Source organism: Gymnodraco acuticeps, unplaced genomic scaffold (assembly GCF_902827175.1).
Source record: "Gymnodraco acuticeps unplaced genomic scaffold, fGymAcu1.1, whole genome shotgun sequence".
NCBI classification, from domain to species: Eukaryota; Metazoa; Chordata; class Actinopteri; order Perciformes; family Bathydraconidae; genus Gymnodraco; species Gymnodraco acuticeps.
The window spans coordinates 912090-936899 of record NW_022990743.1 but is presented as its reverse complement, the minus strand read 5'-3'; the positions used below and the strand labels follow the sequence as shown (position 1 = coordinate 936899).

The 24810-nt window shown below is 40.0% G+C and overlaps 2 protein-coding genes and 1 non-coding gene across 3 annotated transcripts; 1 reads left to right on the top strand and 2 right to left on the bottom strand.

Annotated features, from left to right (window-relative positions):
* The first annotated feature begins 2344 nt into the window (after positions 1-2344).
* LOC117556665 (uncharacterized protein CXorf38-like) lies at positions 2345-11344 on the top strand. Its single transcript, XM_034232135.1, has 6 exons — positions 2345-2605; positions 6536-6670; positions 8512-8634; positions 8718-8867; positions 9871-10059; positions 10154-11344. The coding sequence occupies exons 1-6, from the start codon at positions 2399-2401 to the stop codon at positions 10262-10264; spliced, it is 915 nt and encodes a 304-aa protein (XP_034088026.1). The 5' UTR covers positions 2345-2398; the 3' UTR covers positions 10265-11344.
* A 6458-nt stretch (positions 11345-17802) lies between these two features.
* On the bottom strand, positions 17803-24140 carry LOC117556613 (granulocyte-macrophage colony-stimulating factor receptor subunit alpha-like). The gene is made up of 10 exons (XM_034232041.1): positions 24087-24140; positions 23591-23664; positions 23124-23176; positions 22847-23001; positions 22564-22739; positions 22108-22241; positions 20646-20790; positions 20461-20560; positions 18024-18105; positions 17803-17929 (listed from the first exon to the last, which is right to left on the bottom strand). Exons 2-10 carry the CDS (start codon positions 23655-23657, stop codon positions 17852-17854), a joined length of 990 nt encoding a protein of 329 aa, XP_034087932.1. The 5' UTR covers positions 23658-23664; positions 24087-24140; the 3' UTR covers positions 17803-17851.
* A 551-nt stretch (positions 24141-24691) lies between these two features.
* On the bottom strand, positions 24692-24763 carry trnae-cuc. The gene has a single exon. It is a non-coding gene; the product is annotated as a tRNA-Glu (tRNA).
* Between the last annotated feature and the right edge of the window lie 47 nt (positions 24764-24810).

The following is a 24810-nucleotide window of genomic DNA, read 5'->3' as shown; positions in this document are numbered from 1 at the left end:
TTAAACAAGTATTACTTAAAAAGTACACAGTAAAAGTGCTTGATTGTACTCGTGGTAGTAGTCCAAGTAGTACAGAATTCAGCATAACCGATTTTATTAAGAACTCATTGCAAAAAATGATTGTATCTCTCATCAAAGAGGGCAGAAAACATGCATTATTGTACTCTGGAGGGGAGTTTGACAGAGTATTACTCAAAAAGTACACAGTAAAAGTACTTGATTGTATTTGTGGTAGTAGTCTAACATGTACTGAGTCCAACAGTACCAATTTTATTAAGAACTTATGGCTAAAAATAATTTGATCCCTCATCAAATATCATTGATTGATTGATCAAATATAGCATAAGCACTTTTACTATCGTCAGCGCCACTTCTCGGCGATTACCGTAAAGACGCTATTAATCGCGCACTCAAAAATGAAGCACTGCTCATTTGACCAAGCAAATGCGAGAGACGGCTGAGTTGACCGCAGTGCCCGCAGGGAGGAGCCAGCAGAAGATATATAACAGCAGCACCTGAGCGGTTCGGCCTCTTTTACCTCTGCTAGCGAGAGCCAGAGACAGCTGCTTTTCTGTCGGACAATATCCTGTTTGTGACTTTACCACGCTTTTTATTAATTAAAGTACCAATTTGAAAACATCTCAGAGACTCCATTTAGTCTCCTTTTAAGCTTCTCTTTCCTGGACACGAGAATAACCATCACAGATGAACAATAACAAAAAGTGTATCTCGAGCCGGTTTCTCAAATTTACCTACCCCACCTTTAAGCACAGCTGTGATTTCAGCTAACATGCCCACAATGACAATGCTAAAATGCCAATGTTTTCCAAGTAGCCTACGATGTTTTGCTCATGTGTTTACCATGTTCACCATTTTCATATAATGTGAAAGCATGCTGACATTAGCTGATTGGCACTAAACAACAGATAAAGCTGAGGTTGATGGAAATGTTTTTAGTTTTGCAGGTATTGGACAAATTCTAATTCTGAAGTCTTGATAGTGCTACATGTCAGAAGATAGTTGAGAATTCATTATTGAGAATCAAGCAAACAATTGGGTTTATACAGCAAATATACAGTATCCATTCATATGCTATTTTACAGCTAACCGTTTTGGGGTTATCCACACTCATTCTGGAAGATGTATGAAATCAGCTGGAACAGGAGTACACAACCTAGATGTCTTAAGATAATACCAACCTTAATAGTACTGACACTACTTGGTGAGGAGAGCAATGAAAAGCTATTACCGTTTGGTATTATTTCGCTGTTGGTCAGTTGAACTACCAAACTTCTTCAAAAACTGTTGGATAGATTTCCGGATGACAAACACTGTGCTGCTGGGGATCAAACCCCTTATGGAAGTTGGCCTCACCAAGCTGCTACCTCTGCTGCGAGGAGGAGGATGGAAAAACCCAGAAGAGCCGGGCCAGCAGCTGCATGCACTGATGTCCCCGAGCTGGATTTTCTGACAGATTTCATGTATCAACTGAGATAGAAGCTAGACTAACCTCCTGTTTCAAGCCTAAGCAGTATAGGGAAACTCATGCAGAAGACACACACTTTAACTCAGTGACAAAATGCTTTATTATTTATTTAGAGCAGCTGCACTAGAGCCATAAGCCAAATGACATATAGGACTAGTAGTTCGTAGGAAATTATTAACCAAAGCTGTATTTCCCTTTAGCATACATCTTTTAGCTCAATGTTTGGTTATCCTCCACAGACCTTTGTGGTTTAGGATCACTCTCAATGCTCTCAGAACAGTTAGAGACTAGCTAAACATGTATGGAGCATTTAGCAGCTGAGGATATTTAACTCAGGAGTTGGAAGAAACTAAATAAGTAAAGATTACTCCAAGGATGAGCATTTCACTACTATAACACTGCTGGACTCATGACGGATAGTTAAAGAAAGAAAAAAGATCAAAAATAAATGCATCCGAACTAAACATACCGTGAACATGTATTGTCATTTAAGCCACCTTTTATGTTTGCAGAAACTGAAAGCCTCTATAATGTTGGAATCTTTTAAATGGACCTGGTGTAGAATTCTAGGAGCCATGGCCTACTTTTCTTGCATTGGTCCCAGAAAAAAAAGTATTCTAGTAAATTTAAGTTAATGTCTTTAAAGCGGTTCAACACCGGTGTCCATGCTGAAAAAGTGGACACCCTTATAGCAGGTGCTTTTTTTGGGTGGGAGCTGCTTTTCGAACAAGACCTGACCACACCACACCTGGACAAACATGAGCATAACAGCGTCGTGTTTCCAAAGCAGAGGGCGCCATCTTGTGGCTGCTATACCAGCACGGAGAGGGTGGAGCTAAACATGGGGAGTTAGCCTGAACTTGCCCTGCTTGTAATGTTTTGATATCGGGAACTACGGGAAGTAAGGCCGTCATGGTTCATGAGGAGCTCTCGGCCCGTCTCAACGACAGAGGGTACACAAACTGGGTGAAAGCAGGCCAGTGTCTGATCATCCTGAAGAACGGACTGCAGCCCTTCATCAGCCGCCACATGAAGGCTTTCCATGGAGACCTGCTCAATCAAAACGCTCTGCTCCGGAAACCGTGTGAGACTGCTTCATGCAAGCCCAAAGGGAATAAGGTTAGATTATCCTGTAAATTCTGTTTGGTCTTGCTATTTAAATTCTTGTTTCTACTCTACTTTAATGTGGTAAACTGCAGGGGTTTAAACAGTGGCGTTTCTAGAACATTTTACATGGGGTGGCAAAGGGGGGGCAAGAGGTCATGCCAGGGTGGCATGGGAGGGCGGACAGTACGTGATATTTTACACTGTATATAACATATTTATTGTTAATTCATGCCCTAACACAAGTGTTCTTAATGCACAAGAGAAACAAGGTGTTCAGACAAACAATCGGGTGCCCTTTGAGTCCCCCAAGCTTACTTCAATCATTTTAAATGAAAGGAAACTACAAAATGTATTTTAAAGCAATTAATTAATGGAACAGGTTGTTTTGCATTACAAAAAATGTGTTGTCTTAGTATTAGACAGACATATTTGCATGTGCTCACTAAGCATTATTACATATTAATTTAATATTAAACAAATCAAAATGGCCAATTATTCCAAAATGTTGCTGCTAATATAATCATATGCTTGTCAACTTTAACTGATCAAAAGTAAATTCTGAAAAAATACTTTAATTATCTATGAAATTGCAATATTGTCCCTCAGTTTGTTTCAACCCTGTCACGCCATACCATTTACCCTCCTATTAAAATAATGGATCAGTCCATGTGTGATCTGCATTGAGGGAATTACATCACAAAAGTGTCAGTTTCTTCTCTTACCTATATTTCAGTTTTTGTATTTTCAGATTAAGATTGACAAGCTCAACATTTCAACTCTATTGTATGAATTAATAATAGTAAATAATTGTTTATTACAAAAATAAACAATAGTTTTGCAAAATATTACAATTTTGTAATGTCCTTGACTTCCATGTGGTGCCATATCTTAGCTAAACAAGGTATCGTGGCTACTTTTTGTCAAAAACTTTAACCCTGTTAAATGTTTTCAAGTAAATTCCTAGTAATTATTTATGTTTTGTGCCTGAGGTGGGAAAATGTAAGTAGTCCACTACCAGATGTTATGACCAGACATTTTGGTTTCATTTTTCAAAGATATAAAGACCCAAAAGGCACCCGATTCAGAGAATACTCTAATTCTGCATACTGTAAGTACTTAGTTATAATTAAGTACACAAATGACATGACCCATCTCTTCAGAGAGCTAAAGGTGACCTGTGCAGCAACACATTTCAATCAATAATTGTCAATACTGAGAGCTGCTAGATTGTGCTGCTGTAATGGAACATGTAAGGAGAATAAGAACATACCATGTGGTCCAGCTGGAGTCTAATCTGCCTCCTGATCCCTGCCTCTGGCCCTCTTTCTGATACTTCATCTTTATTCCTCACATACATTTCTTCTTCTTCACTAATGTCTTCATCTCCTCCTCTTCCTCCTGCTCTGACCCTCCTGGTCTCTTCAGTGAACTCTCTTTTCCTTTTCCTCTTTCTGTTCGTCCTGATCTCTTCTCAGATATGTATTTTTGTTGTTGTTGAATCACTCCTATACTCTGGCCTGCAAGAGTCTACTTGTGAAAAGCACTGGTACAAATGCTTGTATAACTTTACACGTTAGGGCCATGGAGCCTAGCTAATAAGTAGCATATCATCAGAAAGTATTTATCAAACGCACACAGGCAGCTGTGTTTGGATCCAGTTTTTACGGTAAAGGATGTATCCTGGTTTCATTGATCTGGCCTCATGGCTGTGATGTGTAGTTTACGTGGATTTAATAGTAGGCTACCGCATAGTTTAGCAAAGTGATCGATCTCCCAGTTAACGCTGTCTGCGTAGTATTTTGTAACGTAACGCCCCAAACAGCGCCCATCTGTTAAACGCTATCGATTCAAACGTCAGCGTTTTATTAATATTTAGTTTCAAGCTCTTGTCCTTAGTAAAAACAAAACTAGTGGAAAGGGAAATGCTCCCAGGGGAAGCTGACCCATAGGTGCTGGGACAGCTCGCTCCCTCTCTGCAGCGGTGTGAGCCGCGCTCTGTGTGAACGCCGCTCCGCAGTTTAATGCAGGGCCGTAGCTGCGTTTTTAACGGGCCTAAAATGATATTTAAAATGATTCACTTTTAACTAATGTAATGCTTGTTTCGTTGCTTGAGAAGCTTGTGGAAATAGTGTAGGTTTGTTTTAGTACAGTTTTAGGGAAACAAAAGTTAGGGGGGCAGCTGGGAGGGCAAGGCTCTACAGTGGGGGGGCAGCTGCCCCCCCTTGCCCCCCCCCCGTAGATCCGCCCCTGGGTTTAGAGTAATTTAGTAGATTTAGGCTACAAGTACAACTTTGAGGGACGTGTACTTTACTTGAGTAGTTCAACGTTTTGCTACTTTGTACTTCTACTACAAATCGAGTTAAAACCATAGACTGTATAGGTTAAAACTTGTACTTTTGCTTTTTTTTTTACTCCACATACATTTAGTTACTTTGCAGATTTGGATTAGTAGTGTGACATATAATCAACACTGAAATAAGACTTTATTTACACCTGGAGTAAATGTAAAAGCTACCCTGCTGTATACAGTAAGTAATTCAAATGAGCTGCAGCTTCACCAGCTTTGATAACACTTTGATGGATCAAATTATAAACAATGAAACAATAAACTGCATAATGAGTGGTACCTTGCTGCTAATACTAATAGGTACTTTTACCTAAGTAACATTTTGATTGCAGGTATTTTACTTGTAACAGTGTATTCCTAGACTGATGTATTCCTACTTTTACTAAAGCACAATATATGAGTACTTCTTCCACCTCTGAGTGTTGGGGAAATATTTTCCTAGGCCCATAACTTTGACCCAGTTTATCAGTTTGTACAGCCCTCACTGAGCACAGGCCTGCATCCTTGGACTGATGTGCTCTCTGTTCTGTCTCCCTATTGCTGCCTGTTGGTGTCAGCTGATAGAGGTGTTATAGACAGTGCTTTGCCTGTTTTATCTTGTTATGGACAATGTAGATTATTCTCTCGGAACCAGCTAAATACATGGGTCTGGGGTAGAGATCTTCAGAATTGGTTTGGCAACCACTGTGTCACCTCGTGGCGACAGCTCATGTCCTGTCAGTTCTCCGGCCGTTAACTCCATGATAAACCCTCAGTGTTTGCCATCAAGCTCCAGCTCTCCCTGTGTCTCTCTGAGTTTCGTCTCCATTGCTCCAGAAGTTTCCATCACACTGGTAAACTGTGATACACAGTTATTATGAGTTGACTGTGTCTGTGACCATATCATCCCATATGGCCAATTTGCTCCTACAATAGCTATAGTGGTAGTGATGTGCTTTAATGAACAAATCGTTTTAAATAGCTTTAGTGTTGGGTATGAACTGTGTGTGAACTGTGTACAGTATGTGTATGAACTTTCCGGTGCTACGTTCAATACTACTTAGATTGTAGGAATAAAAAAATGTATGCAGTTGAACTTTTTTTGATGATCGTCAATGTATTGAATAGAAGTTGAGGGGCAGTAGCTACCAGTTTCACTTTTATTTACAGTTTATGTATTGCAGGTGCATGTACTATAGTGTAACAGAGAAACTGACATATTATCCATAAAGTATCAAAACAATTTTTTTTAATTTCCAATAGATATACAATGTTAACAGTACTGCGAAAAAAGTTCATCTGCACAACACCAAGTATGTATCACATAAGTGGTAACCCTACGTGTGTGTGTGTGTGTGTGTGTGTGTGTGTGTGTGTGTGTGTGTGTGTGTGTGTGTGTGTGTGTGTGTGTGTGTGTGTGTGTGTGTGTGTGTGTGTGTGTGTGTGTGTGTGTGTGTGTGTGTGTGTGTGTGTGTGTGTGTGTGTGTGTGTGTGTGTGTGTGTGTGTGTGTGTGTGTGTGTGTGTGTGTGTGTGTGTGTGTGGTGTGTGTGTGTGTGTGTGTGTGTGTGTGTGTGTGTGTGTGTCTGTGTGTCTGTGTGTCTGTGTGTGTGTGTAGCTCTCCTCAGCATGCAGGACGTGTTCAGAGTGGCAGACAGTGATCCTGAGACACCACCGACAGCCAGAAGCCACAGTGAACTGGGATAACTGTTACCCTACCAACTGGAGAACAGACCACTGGGAACTGGCCAAGGTAATCCACAGACTAGTCGACACACACTTAACTTAAATCTGATGTTAATGTCATTAAATATAATCATATCATTTTATATACATTGTGAAAGAGTAGAGTAAAAAGAACATTACAAATTATCTTTAAGTCATAGGAGAGAAAGAAAAGTATAAAATACAGATGTCTGTGAAGCAGGAGACGGACATTTTTCTGGTTTATTTAATTGAAAGAATTATTATAAACAGGGCTGCACATAACTGGTGCGCATGCGCACCTCCGCCAAAAAAAGAGCACCGGGTCATTTGAAACAAAGCGCATTTGCGTACCAACATTGAGAGGGAGAGAGAGAAGAGAAAAGAGAAAAGAGAAAATAGAGGAGAGAGGAGAGATGAGAGAGTGAGAAGAGAGAGAGAGAGAAAGATATTTGCGAGTTGCATATGAACCATGATATGAACTCAGGGCCGGCCCGTAGCACTGGCTAGATGTTCGCCTAGGCCGCCAGATCTGTGGAGGCGCTGCGCTGGCAGTTCTGGGAGGGAAAAAAAACATTTTGACCGTTGGGGCTCATCCTAATTTTCGGCCTTGATGTAACAATATTCACAATTAAGTAAATGTAACACCCTTTTCACCCCGGTTACACGTTTCATTTGCCCTGTACGATGGGCGCTGTAAGTGATGAAAATGGGGGATGTTGGCTTATCTGGCGCCCACAGCTCACAGCCAAAATGCGAGGGAGAGAGGGAGGGTGGTACCAGCGCTGTTGTTATTATAATCTGGTGCCGTGCTAGCTGCTCTAACGGAGATAAGAAGAAGATGTTTCTACAATAATGTGGAGGGAGAGTCCTCTCCAGTCAGACTGAGAGGCTGATAAGTTAACTACAGCTCAGTGAGGTAAAGGACTCTTAGTCTAAATTCAAACGGTTTGGTCACAATTTATGTAAACACATATTTCCAAGGCACTCCTTTGTAATTATTGGGATAAACAGGTTTCAAATCATTCCAATGTATACTATAGGACAGTAACCAAAAATATCCTTTAAAACTGGAGAGATAAAAAAAAAAAGCATAAATAAATGTTAAGGTAAAATAAGATATGAATGAACAACACAAATAAAATAAGTTACATTAATTTGTTATTGGCTATGGTAGGTTATTGGTTATGTTCACATACTTATTTGATTACATCCACTTGTCTAAGATGACAACGGAGACTTTCGACCCAAAACCAGCTGTTGACTTGTGGATGCAAGCAGCTAATCACAGACTCAACCAGAGAGAAAGTAGTAGGCCTACATCATCAGCTACCATGTCTGACAGAGAGGAAGACAGAGAGGAGAACAGTCAGGAGGGTAGTGATGACAGCTTGTAGGATTACTGGTCGTGCTAATGTTGTCTTGTGTTCACCTCTGCATGTGTGTTCTGTGTGCACCTCTGCATGTGTGTTCAGCGCGTGTGTCTGGCAAATAAAGTCAAGACCCCCTCAAAAGTTACGGTTTATTTCATTTTAAGGATGAGCACCAAGCAACATCTCCAGGTGCTCCTTTGAGAACCAGGGCAAAAAAGTTATGTGCACCCCTGATTATAAAGATGTATTGATTGTTATGTGTTGATCAACTAATCAATTCATCACAAACAAATCATTATATTAATTGTCACAATAACCAATTAACTGACTCAGTTCTGTGTGTCTGTGCAGTAAAGTGAAAACCACATGCAGCATTTAGAAGTGTCTAAAAGTGATGGATACATGCAATTTATAGAAGACATAATCAGCAGAAGTGAAGTCAATGTGCAACATAGTAAAATGTAATAATCTCAAAATGATCTGTGGATTCATCCTCTGTCTGTCTCTGTTTCTCCAGGCCTACATGCCTCGGGGTCAGTGGAAAATGAAGAGGGCCGATCAATGTGATGCCTCGGCTCTGCTCAACCTGATCAACTACTGTGACTGTTTCCGGTTTGTGGATCCAAAAGTTGTGAGAGAGGTAAACTGTCAAAAAGTTTCAGATGGGCATTAAGACAGAGAGTGAAAACACATATATTCAGACCAACATGTGCGATGTTCCAGGTGATTCGTTACAGGAACGAGTTGATGCATTCCTGTGAGTTGCGTGTGAAAGATGAATGGATGACACACTTTCAGAATGCTTTGACGAAGCTCATGCGGCAGTTCAGCAACGTGCAACAGATGGCAGAAGTTGGAAAACAGATCGAGGAGGTGAGCATGTTTGGATTTAGATTAGATTAGACCCTCTTTATTTGTCACAGTGAAATTGGACCTCTGCATTTAACCCATCCTAGTAATAGGAGCAGTGGGAAGCTATTGTACTTGCCAGGGGAGCAATGGGGTGGGGTCCAGTGCCTTGTTCAAGGGCCCCATGGTAGGGCCCAGGCGGTGAACTGGGACCTCTCCAAGTACCAGTCCACACTCCATAGTAAGGCCTGTTCGGGGACTTGAACCGGTGACCCTACGGCTCGCAGGCCAAGTCCCTACAGACAGTCTGTACGACTGCTGCGAAAGCTGTTAATGTGTCTCTTTAGTAATCAAATTAGTCAATCTAGTTTATCAAAAACAGTTTTTGTCATTTCAGTCAAACAAGATTTTATCCTATGTGATCCTCTCAAATTGCCCCCAGCTTGCAACATTGAGACAGACGGGTGTACTTAAAATATATACTTTTTAAAAAAAGAGAGAAAATGAAAAGGGGATGGAAGGAGATTAAATAAAGGAGATTTCTAAACACAATTATTTTGTCTCGTCTTTTATCGTAAACTACTAAGCATGTTTATATCGTCACAGTTAGTGTTTGAGAATCCAATTAGGACATGATTTGAATTTAAAACATTGAAAAATGAGCTCCAATTATCAACAAAATGAGATTAGAAGAGGTAACAATGTTTATTTTATGTTAAAGTTGTCTTTGTATTGTGTTTCAAAAGTATATACTGTTATTAGCATGCTAATTATTTGGTCATTGTTCCCAATAAGTAAATACTGTTATGATGTAATACATAAAAACTGTTTTTGTCTTATAACAGTATTTACTTATTGGGAACAATGACCAAATAATTAGCATGCTAATAACAGTATATACTTTTGAAACACAATACAAAGACAACTTTAACATAAGATAAACATTGTTACCTCTTCTAATCTCATTTTGCTGCAGCCATGTTGTTTTGCATCACAGTTTGTGTGACTGTGAGTTCTGGTTGTCCAGATGCTGTCTGTTGATTTGTCAATATGTGTCTCGGGTTTGGACTTCATCGATTCTGCCGTCATGGATGGATTAGAGTGTGATTCTGTCAGCCAATTGGAGCCCAGCCCTGACTTAATCAGCCAATGGGAAGCTGAGTTGCTACAAGAGAGGCTGCAGGAGTTACTGCACGCTGCTGATCACAATACACAGGTGCAAAGAACAAAACAGTTCACATACACACTCAGAAATAATACATATATAGAAAGATTTCACATGACTTGGGCCGACTCTGTTTCTTCCTTAGGACACTGAGCAGCTGAAGAGTCTGAGCAGCTTCCTCCAGGCCAACAGAGATCTGGGAGAAAGGTTTTCTGCAGAGCTCCAAGCCATCGACTCACTGCAGGCCAAAGAATAAGAAGGAGGGGAGGTGAAAAAAGGAAGATCAGAATATTCATTTTATATTTACTATCGAAAATAAGTCGAGGTCAGAATTGAAGCAGGTTAGCACGATAGTCAGTGCTTAAAATAATAACAATGTAAAAGAAAATTTGGGGGGGGGGAAACTCCCTCTGCAGGAACTTTGGGATTTAAGTCTTTGCAGACCATTTAAATGCACAAAAACCTTTATAATACACTACATGAAAGGGAAATCCCGAAAAGCGTAATAGGGCCCCTTTAAAAGTCCAAATTGTAAATAAAGATGGAATTGACAGTTACAGTCGTTTACAGTAGTTTTGTAAAAGCACAGGCTGTACTTATCACATACTTAAAATCTAAGCTTATACATTTCCAGTCTAAAGTATCTGCAAAGTATTCCACCCAACATTTAATGTGTAAAATGCACTGTCATAAAGATAATAAACAACTCTGACCCATAATTGTAGGAAGTATCATTTGACTTGAACCCACATTGATGTGCAAAAACAAGCTCAGTCTGATCTTATCCCTGCTTTGAAACTTCTCCTTTACCTTTTTTTAAACACAATTGCGAGAAAACACATTTCTGCAAATTTTTTGCCCTTATACATTATTCTCTTCCTGTCTGATATTGCCTTACACATAAAATAATGTCCCTAGTCATTTTTACACAGCTTATACAAGGACCCTGGATCTGTTCTTGGTATCGGCTGGTACCCAATAAAACATGGACAGAAAAGTGGGGTTGGTGCATCCCTAGAAGAAATGTGTCATGCTAGCTGGTCTATGTTTGTTTTTTTAAAGAAAAAGTGTTGGGAATTTATGTAATTTTACATTTTTTAATTATGTTTTGAAACCAAACTTCATTTAGCTTATTAGCTAAGGGTCTGCTTTATGAAACAGCTTTATTAACCCTGTTCAGTTTGACTGACTTGTTGGATTAAATCTATTGAAAATGCCAAAATTGTGTAACTGGCTCTACTGGTTCCCATGTTCACGATAAGGGATTTTTTAAGTTAATTAATTTTCAATATTGTTGTTTTCGAATTGTATTAAACTGGTTTGGTGCCCCTCCAAACACTTGTGTCTGTGTGCTTTATTTGTGTTTTCGCTCGTCTAAATGTTGAGTTATGCTTTTGCTGTTTTTGTCCTGTGTATGCTCCCATTGGAACACCATGTATAACCAGGATATATAAATAAAATCGGTCCAAAGGAGCACACGAAATATAACAACATATCAACTTGAATTATTAGAGAAAAACGTACAACACATTAAGTACAAGCGCTGCATTGACATTTCAGGTTCATTTAACCAGTAAGTTTAGGCAGAACAGAGTGTTTTTCAACCAAACTCTTTAACTGACACTTCCCTTAAATTGTTTAAATCAAAGAACAAGTCAATGACCAATTAAGGTAAAATGTATTTTTACATGATAGTCTAAGCATCATTTAAAGGTCCCCTATTCAACTATTTTTATCAATATATATCATAGTTCTCAGTTATACAAAACATATCTCTGAAGTGTTAAGCTCGAAATACCAAACAGATCACCAATTGTAGGATGCCATAAACACCTGTTTCAAAAGGGCTGATTCTGGGTCTGTTACTATAGATGAAAATAAGGGGCCACTCCCCACGTCCCTCTGCCAGATATGTGGTGCTCTAATGGCGCATTTCCACTGCAGCGCCACGGTTTAAGTGTCGTGCCAAACCCAGCCCGTATTTTGTTGCGTTTCCACTAGGGGTAGTTCCGGCTAACGGGTACCTTTTCACAGTTTTTCTGGCCCTCCAAAATTGTGGTTCTTTCCGAGCCAACAACCGGGCTGAATATGCTAAACTAGTGACGTGAGTGGCTACAACTACAACACAATGAACATATTTTACCCTGATGTATTGTAATACATGTTTCAAAAGGATGCCGAAGTAACAACATACTGATACCGGTTAGTAAAAACCATGAATTAATGCTTTGACAGGTCTGCAGACAAGACGGCAGGCGAAAAACCTTTTAAAATGCGTGTTTTCTGAATGGAGATCGGCTAAGCTAATGTTGTATATGCTCCGACCGTCCACACACTCACAACAACGGCCTACAGACATAAATAAACCAGCGACTGTATTCACCATGACACCGACAGTACGAAGCCCCCTAGCCTAGGGGACATGGAGAAGAAAATTATTTGAAAATAATAATAATGTTTTGTGAGATCTCGCAAAACCTTTCATTTAGCTCAATGTACTTCCTGGGGCCTCATTTATAACGCCGTGCGTAGGATTCACGTGGGAAGGTTGCTTACGTAGTAGAAATCCCAAAAATAGGTAGGCCTACAGACATTTTCCGATATTTTCCGATTCACCAAACATTGCGTACCGGCGAGGAAAGTGCGTACAGCACTTCCTACGCCGGTTTCCCTTTATAAATCACAATGAACTCGAAATGCGGTGCAGCTTTTGCGGGCTTCACGTAACGCCCATATTTGCCTATAAATAGTCAAAGAAACGCCCATTCATTCATTCATTTTGACTGACTTTATGAAGAAGATCGCAGGAAATGACGACAGAACAGCTAACTTAAAGACATCTCACACCGTGTCAGAGTTTGGTTATTTTGGGGAGGTCGAGATAAATCATATTGTTTGGTGGATGCCGTTTGAACCAGAGTAGCAGCATGGAGGTCGGATCGTCACCAAAATAAATAAATAAGTGGTCCGAAAAAGGTTCATGACAAAAAAATACACATAGCCTTCCTCAGGCAGTGTGTTTGTACCGGGGACAGAAGACACCCCCTTGATGAGAGACTATAAGAAATGATCGGGGAATCCCTCCGGAGTGGAGTCATGACGACTGGATCTGAATTATGTTTTCGTATTTGGTGGTTTGTGTCCCAGCTGTCGATCAGCTGTGCGCAGCGTCTCCACTGCAGCAACTCTATATCCACCAGTTAAAGGAAATACAACTAATGTGTTGTGTTATATTAGCTGTACAATTTACCACATATGGTGTTCTTAGTTTCCATACCTCCTGTGTTTTATGAGCGACTTATCAAGTCTTAGCAAACGGCATAAAACATGATTAAACATGGTAGTATAAAACCATGCTCGTACAACCTATAGAAATGCAAAACCGCATCATTTATGAGAAAACATTTCATAACATTAACACAACATATTCGAGGTGGTTTTAAATAACTTATCCGTATTTATTTATGTCTCCAAGTTATGTTTTTGTGTGCACTGAGGAGTCTCAACCAGGCGTTTGTTTAATCATTTTAAGATTGACTTTAATCAATGTTTGAAAATGAATTCTTCATATGATAAATGAGAGGTAACATTTTGTTTATGGTATTATTTCCACATATTTCTCTCCATTCTTCCTTCTGCCAACGGTGTCGCAGTTTCTCGTCTCTCCCGTTTTTGTGCTTAGTGCGTACGCATGGGTTAGACTTTGCGTGGAGGACCGCACGTTTTCCTGTCAAGTTAGTATTTTATAAATCGCAAACATTGCGTAGAAACTGGCGTACGCCATTTTTTGAGCGTATATCCCTTTATAAATGAGGCCCCTGGTCAGTTCGGCTGCTACGGCAACACAGAAACCACAACAATGGAGTGGTTCATCGATTTTACTTTGAGCTTGGCCTTAAATATAAAGATATAACATCAGTGCTTGTCAATAGGCACGGGTTTCACACATAGACTGTATATATAAAGTGTTTCACATAAGTGTAGACACCTCAAGAGAACACTCAGAGCGAGGGACATGCACGTCCCTCTGAGCTGAGTTATTGACAGATTCGAATTTCGCGGATCAATAACTCATGAACATAACGTTGTAAAAATACAAACAACATGACTTTACAATCATAGCAAGGTAGACAACGAGCTACAGAGTCGTTTTTATCAGAACAGTTCGATACGCGCCGTCATCCGAGCTAAACATCAAGAATTGGTCACAATCTGCAGCTGGAGGAGGGAGAGGAGTGCTTAGGGACCGTCTACAAACTGCAACGGGGTTTTGCGAGATCTCGCAAAAGTATTGCGAGATCTCGCAAAGGTTTTGCGATATCTTGCAAAACTTTTTTTTTTCTTCTCCATGTCCCCTAGGGTCTCCGTAGAAAGTCTGTGGTTTGTACTTGTTTAACTTCTAGTTTCTGAACAGATATGAGGAGCTGTGAGCTTTGAGTGCTAACAGCTAACGGCTGATGTTTGGTTTTGTGGTTCTCATTGAAGATGACGTCACGGCTCCACCTACACTGCGTTACTATAGTTACTGCCCCAGCTACTAAACTGTAATGGAAACGCAGCATAAAGTGAGCCTGGCCTACCAAGGCCTAACTATACCGTACTAAGCCATGCGTAGCCCTCAGTGGCGGCCGGCCCATAGGGGCGCCGCCCCCCCTCTTCCCACATTAAAAACAAATATATATATATTTAAAAAATATATATTCATTTTTAATAAACAAGGTAAATATTATATAATTGGTATCAGTAAAATGTATAATCTACAATAAAATCTCGTTTAAAATTGTGTTACGATGTCTAAAGTTACTGATACGTCACATGTTTCCTGCCTGGCCTTGCCCGTGTATCATTACCCTCTCTCGTCTGGGCGCTATGCACAGCGCCCAGACGAGAGTGCAGCAAGTGCAGCAGAAGCCAACTGTTGCTATCTTTAAACTATGCCGCCGAAATATAATTTCAGCCAATCAGCGTCGTCAAATCTGATGGTCACAGGGCGCCTACGTCAGCGCCCGGTGCAGTCTGTGAGTTGTTTGGACTGTATCCAAGGAGACAAAACAGGAAGCTGTCATACACTCTGGAAGCTATCATTAGCAGCTAATGAAAACTCAGTTTTTGACATAAAAATGGAATTATGGATTATCAATAATTTTTTCAAAGTGACAGACTGTGACATTGGATTAACCTATGGATTAACCTTCAGTCGCATTTTTCTCGTTTTTGATCAGAATAACAGCAAAAGGTGAGCATATCTCCGTGTTTTGCTACCTAAAGCTACGTCGTGTGATATCTGTATTTGCTTCCCCTGTCGCGAGTTCTGATCGCTCAGTGGTGATACTTCTAGAATCTGTGGAATCCCAGCTTGTTAGCTAAGCTTGTTTGTGCATATCCGATAAGTATATCGATTGATTTATACCTAGAGTGCGTTAGCATTTTTCCGCTCAGGGCTAATTTAGACGCTTCTTGTGAGACTTGTGTTTTGTTTTTCGGTAAACATGGTTCATATCATCAGTTAGCTGAGTTTCTTCCCTTTAAATGAGTAGGACACATGAATAGTTTATTACATTTTAAGAAGCCCTGAGACACAGTTTCGTGAGAAAAAAAAAATGGGGGTTAAATGGGAATTAAATCATTTTAAGTAATTTTGAGTGTTCCCAAAGCCCTGGTGTTCTGCAGTTTGTGTGGGCCTACTGTACTGTTGCACAGTTTATGCTGTAGAAACTATGTCCAGGACAAGGTGTTTGGAAGTTTTGGAAGATTCATAGCCAACCACACTGAAGATTATGGAGGTATTGATCAGTCTTCTCATATTTTTAAGCCTCAATTTGTCCTCCCCCCCCCCCCCCCCCCCCCTCCTCTAATGGCGCATTTCCACTGCAGCGGGTAGCCCTGTTTAAGCGTCCTTAATCGTCCTCAAGCGGCCAGGCCAGTTTTTGGTGGCCTTTCCATATAGCATAGCGGGTACTTTTTCCCTCTTTTTCCGGCCCCATAAAATCGTGGTTCTATCAGGCCAGGGCCAGGGCTGAACTAGTGACGTCAACACTCTCGACTGCTGATTGGTCAGAGAGAATCGTCACAAGATCACGCGCGAGATCATCCCTAGCGCATATATATCTGTGATCACTTTCCTTCTTATGGGCTCAGAACAGTCTCATAATACACACATGCACACAGAAGGATTCAAACTTGTATTTCCGGATCCATACTTGTGTTTTTCAATGCACACACAAATGTATTCCGTTTCATATACATGTAAATAAAATCCAAACACAGAAAAAAGCTTTATATATGTATTTTTTATCCTCACTTATTAGTTTCCCGTTTAAATCCCCTGAACCTGCAAACACAAACAGCTTTCTGTGCACGGATCGCTTTGCATTCGTGTGTGGGTTTTTTGAGACTCCCCTGACGGTCAGCCGATTCGTACTTGTAATTTTTCTATCTATAGCCAATCAGATGTCTCCTTCATTCTAAGCCAATCACATGAGCGCGCCCCCACGAGGGTAAGATTACTTCATATACGCATTTTGCGCAGTCCGGTCAGCTCGCTAAACAGAGGACGGAGCATCAGGTGATCATGCAGAGCAGGGTGTCTCCATCAGACTCAGCAGCTGATCTGATCTCTCTCTCGCGTCCGGTTATACTTCACTCGAGTTTATGTCCATATCGATCAGATCCAGCTCTCCTGATCGGCCTTTATAGAGAGCACCGATCAAACTATTAAGAGTGAATATCGGCCGATAATGACCGGCGGGGCTCCCCCCCGTTAACAGGTCACTGTCTAGCACTGACTTCGTAGTGCACTGATCGATTAGGCTAAGCTAACCTAGCTGCTCCCTCCACACTCACAACAACTTCATACAGACATAAATAAAGCAGCTGTATTCGCCATACAGGAAACACTCATTTAAAACGGTTTTGCCTGCCGTTTTTGTGTACACAAGCATTCATCAATGGTTTGGAAAGTGGCGCTGTACCTTAATAATATAAAGGCTGGTATTTGCGTGCATTTCCTGTTCGGAAAGTGGCGCTGTACTGAGAGTGGAGGGTGTCCTGAGATTAGCGCCTGCAGGCAGGCTCCATGGAGCTGTCAGCTCCGGACTGCGCAAAATGCGTACATGAAGCGCTACGTCATGAACGCAAGAAATCTACCCTCGTGGGGGCGCGCTCATGTGGTTGGCTTAGAATTGAGGACGAATCGGCTGACAGTCAGGGGAGTCTCAAAAAAAACACACACGAATGCACAGCGATCCGTGCACAGAAAGCTGTTTGTGTTTGCAGGTTCAGAGGATTTCAACGGAAAACAAATATGTGAGGATCAAAAATACACATGTAAAACTTTTTTCTGTATTTGGATTTTATTTACATGTATATGAAACGGAATACATTTGTGTGTGCATTGAAAAACACAAGTGTGGATCCGGAAATACAAGTGTGAATCCTTTTGCAGATCATGAAATACAAGTGTGAATCCTTCTGTGCGCATGTGTGTATTATGAGACTGTTCTGAGCCCATACCTTCTTGCTGTGATAACAAGCCACACACCAAGAAACAAGTAAACGATCGCTTCCACATCCTCCATTGTTGTGTCATATTGCTATACACATTTATACCTCTTAAAATGTCTTGAAAGTATTGCAGAACTTTAACCAACATGTTGGCCTGACTGGACTCTGGTGTTATAAAGAAAATGAGTAACATAAGTGTGACATGAAAACAAACGTTTGCGTGCACTCAACACAGTTATGCTTGTTGCTCAAATATATATTATAACGTAAAAATGCACAATGTCAAGCGTATACCTGAGGCTTTTTTTTTTAATGTAAATGTGTCTTTCAGATTGAGTTTTTACAATGTATTTTGCTCCGTGTCCTCCACCTCTGTGATCTCCTCCGCAGGCTCAGCTGACGGGGTAGGGTGGAAGAGCTGTTTACAACACACACAAAAACATTGAAACAATCGTTACACAAGTGTTTGTGGTTGGGTTAAATGTTACGTCAGGTGTACAGTATTTACTTACATTGAATGTGTAATTTTTTTCCAGGAAATGTTTGTACTTTTGTGGGGGGCGAGGAATCGGAGGAAACAGAACCTTAGACAGCCTGAAACACACGCATAGAAACAAATGTCAGTACACATTTTGGTAAAACTGTCTACAACATTTTTAAAGGGGCCCTTTTAGGCTTAAAGGGGTTGTCTCTAACCTGGAGTGTGTCATACAGGTTTGTGTGCATGTAAATGGTCTGCAAAGGCTAAAATGAACATCATATGTGCTCTTTGATGCTTTTTAATCTGTTCAGAGCCAAAACTAGATAATTACCGTATAGCACTCATATATATAATATATATACCACTCCATCCTTATCTCTCGTCTAGAGCACTGTGTGGGTATCAGGGGCACTAGAGTGGTTCAGGTCTATCTGTCCCAGAGATCTTTCTCTGTTAAGATTGGTGACTTTGCATCGTCTTCTGCCCCCCCATCTTATCTTCTTCTGCCCCCCCCCCATCTTATCTTCTTCTGCCCCCCCATCTTATCCCCCCCCCCCCCCCCCCCCTTGGACAATTTTTTAGAAAACATGGCGCTTCCTACCACCTTTATGCGGACGACTCCCAAATATACCTACCCCTAAAAAAAAACACCAGCTCTCTGATGCCCCTGGTTGACTGTCTTAATGACATAAAGGCCTGGATGGCGCTAAACTTTTTAAATATAAATGAGAGCAATACGGAGGTCATTGTGTTTGGACCAAATTTGGGTGATGTCCCTTCCATTGACCTGGGTTCCCTGCACCCGTATGTAAAACCCATGGTCACAAATCTGGGCGTCAAAATCGACAGTGCTTTTAAATGACATAAACAGATCAACTCTGTTGTTGAGTCCAGTTTTTATCACCTGATGCTCCTGTCCAAAATTAAACCGGTCTTATCCTTTTTAGACTTTGAGCGTGTAATTCATGCCTTTTGTTTCTACGCGTCTAGATTACTGTAATGCACTTTATGCCGGCCTAAACAAGACCTCGCTGGCACGCCTGCAGCTGGTACAAAACGCTGCGGCTTGGCTGCTTACAGGAACAGGCAAGCATGATTACATCACACCAATTCTGGCTTCCCTCCACTGGCTTTCTGTCCATTTTAGAGTTCATTTTAAGATGTTATTGTTTGTTTTTAAATCACTTAATGGGCTGGCCCCAGAGTACATCTCCGACCTCCTAAAGGTGTACACGCCCTCAAGGGCTTTGAGGTCGGCTGATCAGCTGCGGCTGGTAGTCCCTAAAACAAATAAACAGACCAGGGGAGACCGAGCCTTCTCAGCGGTAGCCCCCAGGCTCTGGAACGACCTGCCCCCCCCCATGTCAAATTGTCGCACACCCTTCAAACTTCCCGCCTGAAGACCCACCTCTTTTCCCTCGCTTTCGAGTCAGTCTGAGCTATGTTTTATCCATTTTTAAGCTTTTATTGTCTGTCCATAGCCTTTATGTGCCTTTTATCTATTCTTATGTAAGTCTTTTATCTATTATTGTAATATTACATTATTTTATTATAATGTTATGTTTGCTGTGAAGCACTTTGGTAAACCCTCTGTTTTTAATATGTGCTATATAAATAAAGTGGATTGGATATTCAAAATGATTTAAGACAAAAAAATAAATAGAACAATGTATTTTATTATAATGACTTATAAGGTCTAGGATTGTAATAAATCATTATTGTTGGTCACTCACTGACACTATACACAATAACATTGGGTAGACACCTCATATTGTGTACTTAAATCACATTATAATGTAATATAAAAACATTCTAATGGATTACAACTATGATATTTTCAATACACTATGATTCTTCCACAAAAAGAAAGTAAGTGACCAGCGATTATAAAGTATTATGCTTGCCCTTATAAGTCAGCATTAACTTAGAAAGTGTTACGCACATTTAAGTATACACAGCTGCCATTTATGACATTGCATACATTAATATCTTTTTAGTTTTGGTTTTAAAACTATAAGTGGACCATATAAAGTGAAACTGCCATAAAGAAAATGGAAGAAATGATGCACATCCGTCCTTAATGTTGTTCAGAATTTCATGTTGTGTTTTCCCCTGTGTCTCTTCGGGGGGGTTTCTGTCTTAACGTTAAGGAAGTTTAGGGTGTATGTCTTTTGTGGCTTTACAAAAAAAAAGACACCACCGCAACCACCCATACACTCCTTTTAGTTCCCTTTTCTTTGTTTTCCTTATAACTGCCCCTAATCTGCTGACATCTTTGTTGTCGTCTGTTTGACACTGTTTCACATTTAGAAGACAGGACAGAGTGTCTGTTGTCAGATTAGAAACAGAAAACTGAGGCAGAATACAAATAATATAAAATAGTCTCTCAGGAGCTGTACAGATGTGAGTGTGTGCGTCTCACACACCAATCATCATGCTAGTTATTCAGCGGGAGACAGAATCAGTACCTCTGATGGCGCAGCAGCAGCAGCACAGCCAGGAGGATCATGGGTATTCCAAGTGAAATTGAGACGATCACTAGATTGTTGAGTTTGGACTGTTCCATAGCTACAATCACACATACAGATGACACAAATTAAACTTGTGTGTAGATGGATGGGGATGATTTCAAGATGTAAAAAGCCCTACTCACTGAGTGCATGGCTCCATTCACTCCATTGAGAAAATTCCACACATTGGCTGCCCTTCCTTGTTCTCATCCTCACTCTGTAGGTGGAGGAGGGATCTACTTTGGGCTCTCTATAGGACAGCTGCTCACTGAACTCTTTGGGTGTTTCCTGTTCAAAAGAAATGAAAGGATCAACAAAAGAATGCACTTAAAGCTCAAATATATTAACACTTACTAAGATGCCCTATAATGCATTATAAACATACTTATTTGTTGTTATAGCACTCTTATTATTTTCGAAAGGACTTGTAAATTATGCTTTGTAACAATAATCTACTCATGATAAAGTATTTGATATTGACTTATAAGATCTAGTGTTATTATACTTTATGTAATTGTCACTCACTAACCTTTTACGTCAAATGTCATGGTGTATTATGATTCATACAGTTGCAATACATTATATTATTTTATGGAATGTAATAATAATAATTATAATTTTAATTAGAAGTAACTTTACGTGTTCATTGTTTGCCTTTAAAAGGGCATAATATGCTGATTTTCAGGATAATTTTTGTATTCTGTGTCTCTACTGTGACATGTTTACATGCTTTAATGTTCAAAAAGCTCTTTATTTTTCTCATACTGCCTGTGTTGCAGCACCTCTTTTCACCCTCTGTCTGAAAGCCCAGTCTGCTCTGATTGGTTAGCTGGCCGGCTCTGTTGTGATTGGTCAACCGCTAAGAGATGTCCCGCCCCTTAGCCTGTCACGTACAAGTGTTGAGCGCTAACCAATGAATAGAATCTTGAGTGTTACATAGGGATGTCACTATGTTACTGAAGTAAACAAAGTGGCATCACTGTCTGATTCCCTCCTAATCCTGTTGACAGACAGACGGAAAAACCAAGCCAAAACATAACCTAATGTTATAATTCATACAAAATGTAAGTATTAAACAGGAAGAAGACCTCCAAAACAAGCAGAATAAAGAATAATAAAGTATAAATCTGAATTAAGGCCTTTGTTATGCCATTTTCTATTACACAAGCATAAACTAAGTGACAGGGTCTGAAGCTGTGTTCAGTGCGCTCTCTCACCCACTCAGATCATTCAAAACGTACTGAGGAGGTCTACTGATCTGATTAATAAAAATCCTCTGTCACATAATAAAGCACCTGTTGCCTTATTATGTGACAGAAAGAGTTGAAACTCCAGGTGCTGCTTTCTTAGGGATTTTAGTGAGATAGGTAGAGAAAATGCTTTATTGGATATCATTTGCGCTTTTGCTAAAACAGGTTGTATCCTTGTAGGTAGAATGCATTCTGGTGTAGCTTATTGGAGAAAATGTTTATTTTGATAATCAACCAGTGATACAAGCATTATTGTGTATAAGAAGTATGTTTACAATGCATTATAAGGCATCATAGGAAGCGTAACCTACATTATTGAATAATTGACATCCATATCCACACATGTATACTGTACCTGGTCACCCATGTCCAGCTGGTATTCAAAGCAGAAGGGGTCGTTGTCGGCTCTACTGTGGGGCAGACCCCATGTCACCAATAGACCTCCATCTTTGATTGATGCAGAGATGTTTTGGGGTGGAGACAGAACCTCTGTGGCAGACACAACCACAACATTAGTAAAATCATTATAAAAAATGCAGGCGGAACTGCGGATTTCTGCTAGCAGCAACTAAGCTTACAACCATATGTTACTAGCCAGTGAAAAAAATCAACTATAGCTTTCCCCTCTCTTTTTATATGGTAACAATTGTTTTATTATTTTGACGTAGGACACCAAAATTCCTGTCACTCCATTATCAAGTTTATTTCATCGTGATATTGACCTATTGGTTACCTTTTGACCCCAAGAAGTGAGATAAACCTACCCTGTTTCCCCTACTCAAGAGCTCAATGAGAGTTTGTCTTGTATTACCTAGCATGTTGAGGTCGTATTTGGAGGCGTAGACTGTCCACTTGTCGTACAGGGTGATGTTGAAGTGTAGGATTAAAAGTGACATCTTGTGATCATGCAGAGCCAAAGACCTTGATCCGACTTTCTCCTCAGACGACAGGTCAGGAAACTGAACTGATTTGTCACCATCACAGATGCTGCATGAAAACAGAGGGAAAGAGAATGTAAGGGATGTAAGTATGCCTTTCATTATTCATAAATACTCTCTATGCCACATGTGTAATGTATCATTTTTTTTAAATACCTGATGTTGACAAAGAGCTGAGTATCCTGCTGTAAGGTGTTAAATGACCAGGAGCAGTTGAGTATATTTGTTGGGTAAAGGAGGCAGTAAACCTTCTCATATATATTGTCCATCTCTACATGATGCCCCTGCACTGAAGAACTCTGTACATCGATCTGAAAAAGTACCACAAACAGCAAGAACAGAATATAGAAATCAGAAAATACATCTGCATTAAAGTGGGTGGCTTTATGTGACTGTGTGACCTTTGGACAATATAAAAAACATTGATTCTCACGTCATCAGCAGCCATTGTATCCTGACAGACATCTGAAATGTCAGCTTCAGCCTCTATTAAAGGAGTAAATACATTTGGAGTTTTAGCACGGGGGAAACTAAAGGCAACGGATGGTCAAGTTATAACTTTAAAGACCCTCACATATAAGTGGTCCAATGTAAGCATCAATGCATTTCCATTCAGATTATACAAAATATGAAAGCATATTTTCTTCAAAGTACACCATGCTTAATTAATCCACATTTTTGGGTATTTTCCGTGATTTAGGAAGAATTAGAGGAAGCCAATAACTGTGATTACTGTATACAAGGAAAGATGACTTCGGCACCACCCTCATGAAGCAAGATAACCAACTAACTGTGTGTGTGTGTGTGTGTGTGTGTGTGTGTGTGTGTGTGTGTGTGTGTGTGTGTGTGTGTGTGTGTGTGTGTGTGTGTGTTCGTCAAGCGTGCGTGCGTGTTACCTACCAATTTGTAAGGCAAACAAAACCAGCAAACTGGACCAAAGTATTGGATGTGCAGGAAACAGCTTCATAGCATACCTAAGGGTTTCAGACAAACAGACACACACACAAACAGAAAAAAATTACAGCATAATCCTGAGCGTACAGTGCCTGTTTATACTTCCCCTTTTTAAGTGCTTACATTTAGTGACTGACAGTAAGACATCTTTATGCCGTGTAATCAAATTGAAAGAAACAGCTTTCTTCATATGAATCTTAATATTTAAATTACATTTCTACTGCCGACAAAAGCTTTTACATTTTCCACATGAAAGAAAACTTTATCAATGCTTTGTTTTTTTTTCACCCTGCTAAACTTTTCTCTCTGAAAAGTGATAAACCATAGACTGCAAAGGGAAAACCCATGCTTAGCTATTTTAGGTGTAAGCTTTCTTGAATACAATTTTAAACAATCCATCTACAGTACAATGTGGTAAATAGTAGTAATAGGAAACCGTTACCTCCCGCGGTCCCTCCACTCAGTGCTCTCGATGACTGAAGATAGTGAAACATTTCTGTGGAAAGAAGAAGCATGACGTCACACACTTTACAAGGCTTCAGGAAACATTAGGCTTCTTCCTGTTATTTAATTTGTAATTTTTTTGATAAATACACTGCAAAATCAAAACATGTCTTAGCTTTTAAAAAATGCAGTAAAGACAAAGACTATAGAGTAAGACTAAGACAATGGAAAATTAATTAAATGTGTTCATTTTCTAAAAAGAAATCGAGAAGGTCGCTCGCGACTTGTGCCATGATATTTCCAAATAATTTTACACATTTGTTGAACTGGACACTAGTACATTGACATTCATTCAACCTGTAATTTAATTTAAGAGGTTTCTCAAGTTATTTGGATATTGTTCTTGCCTTGAAAACATATTACTAATTAATCGCTAATTTAGAAACTGAAAACGTCAAAAATGACACTAAAATTAAAACAATTATGAGAAATTAGTATTCCTAAATTAAGTATATATTTCCTGGAAGTACGTTATTTACTAGACACAGCTATAAAAGTATAATACAGAATTATGTATTCCTAAATAAAACAGCAAAAGCGTAGTTCCCTGACCGGGAATCGAACCCGGGCCGCGGCGGTGAGAGCGCCGAATCCTAACCACTAGACCACCAGGGAAGGTTGACTATTTTGCAGAATAATAACAATTTGTAAGTGACTAGAAC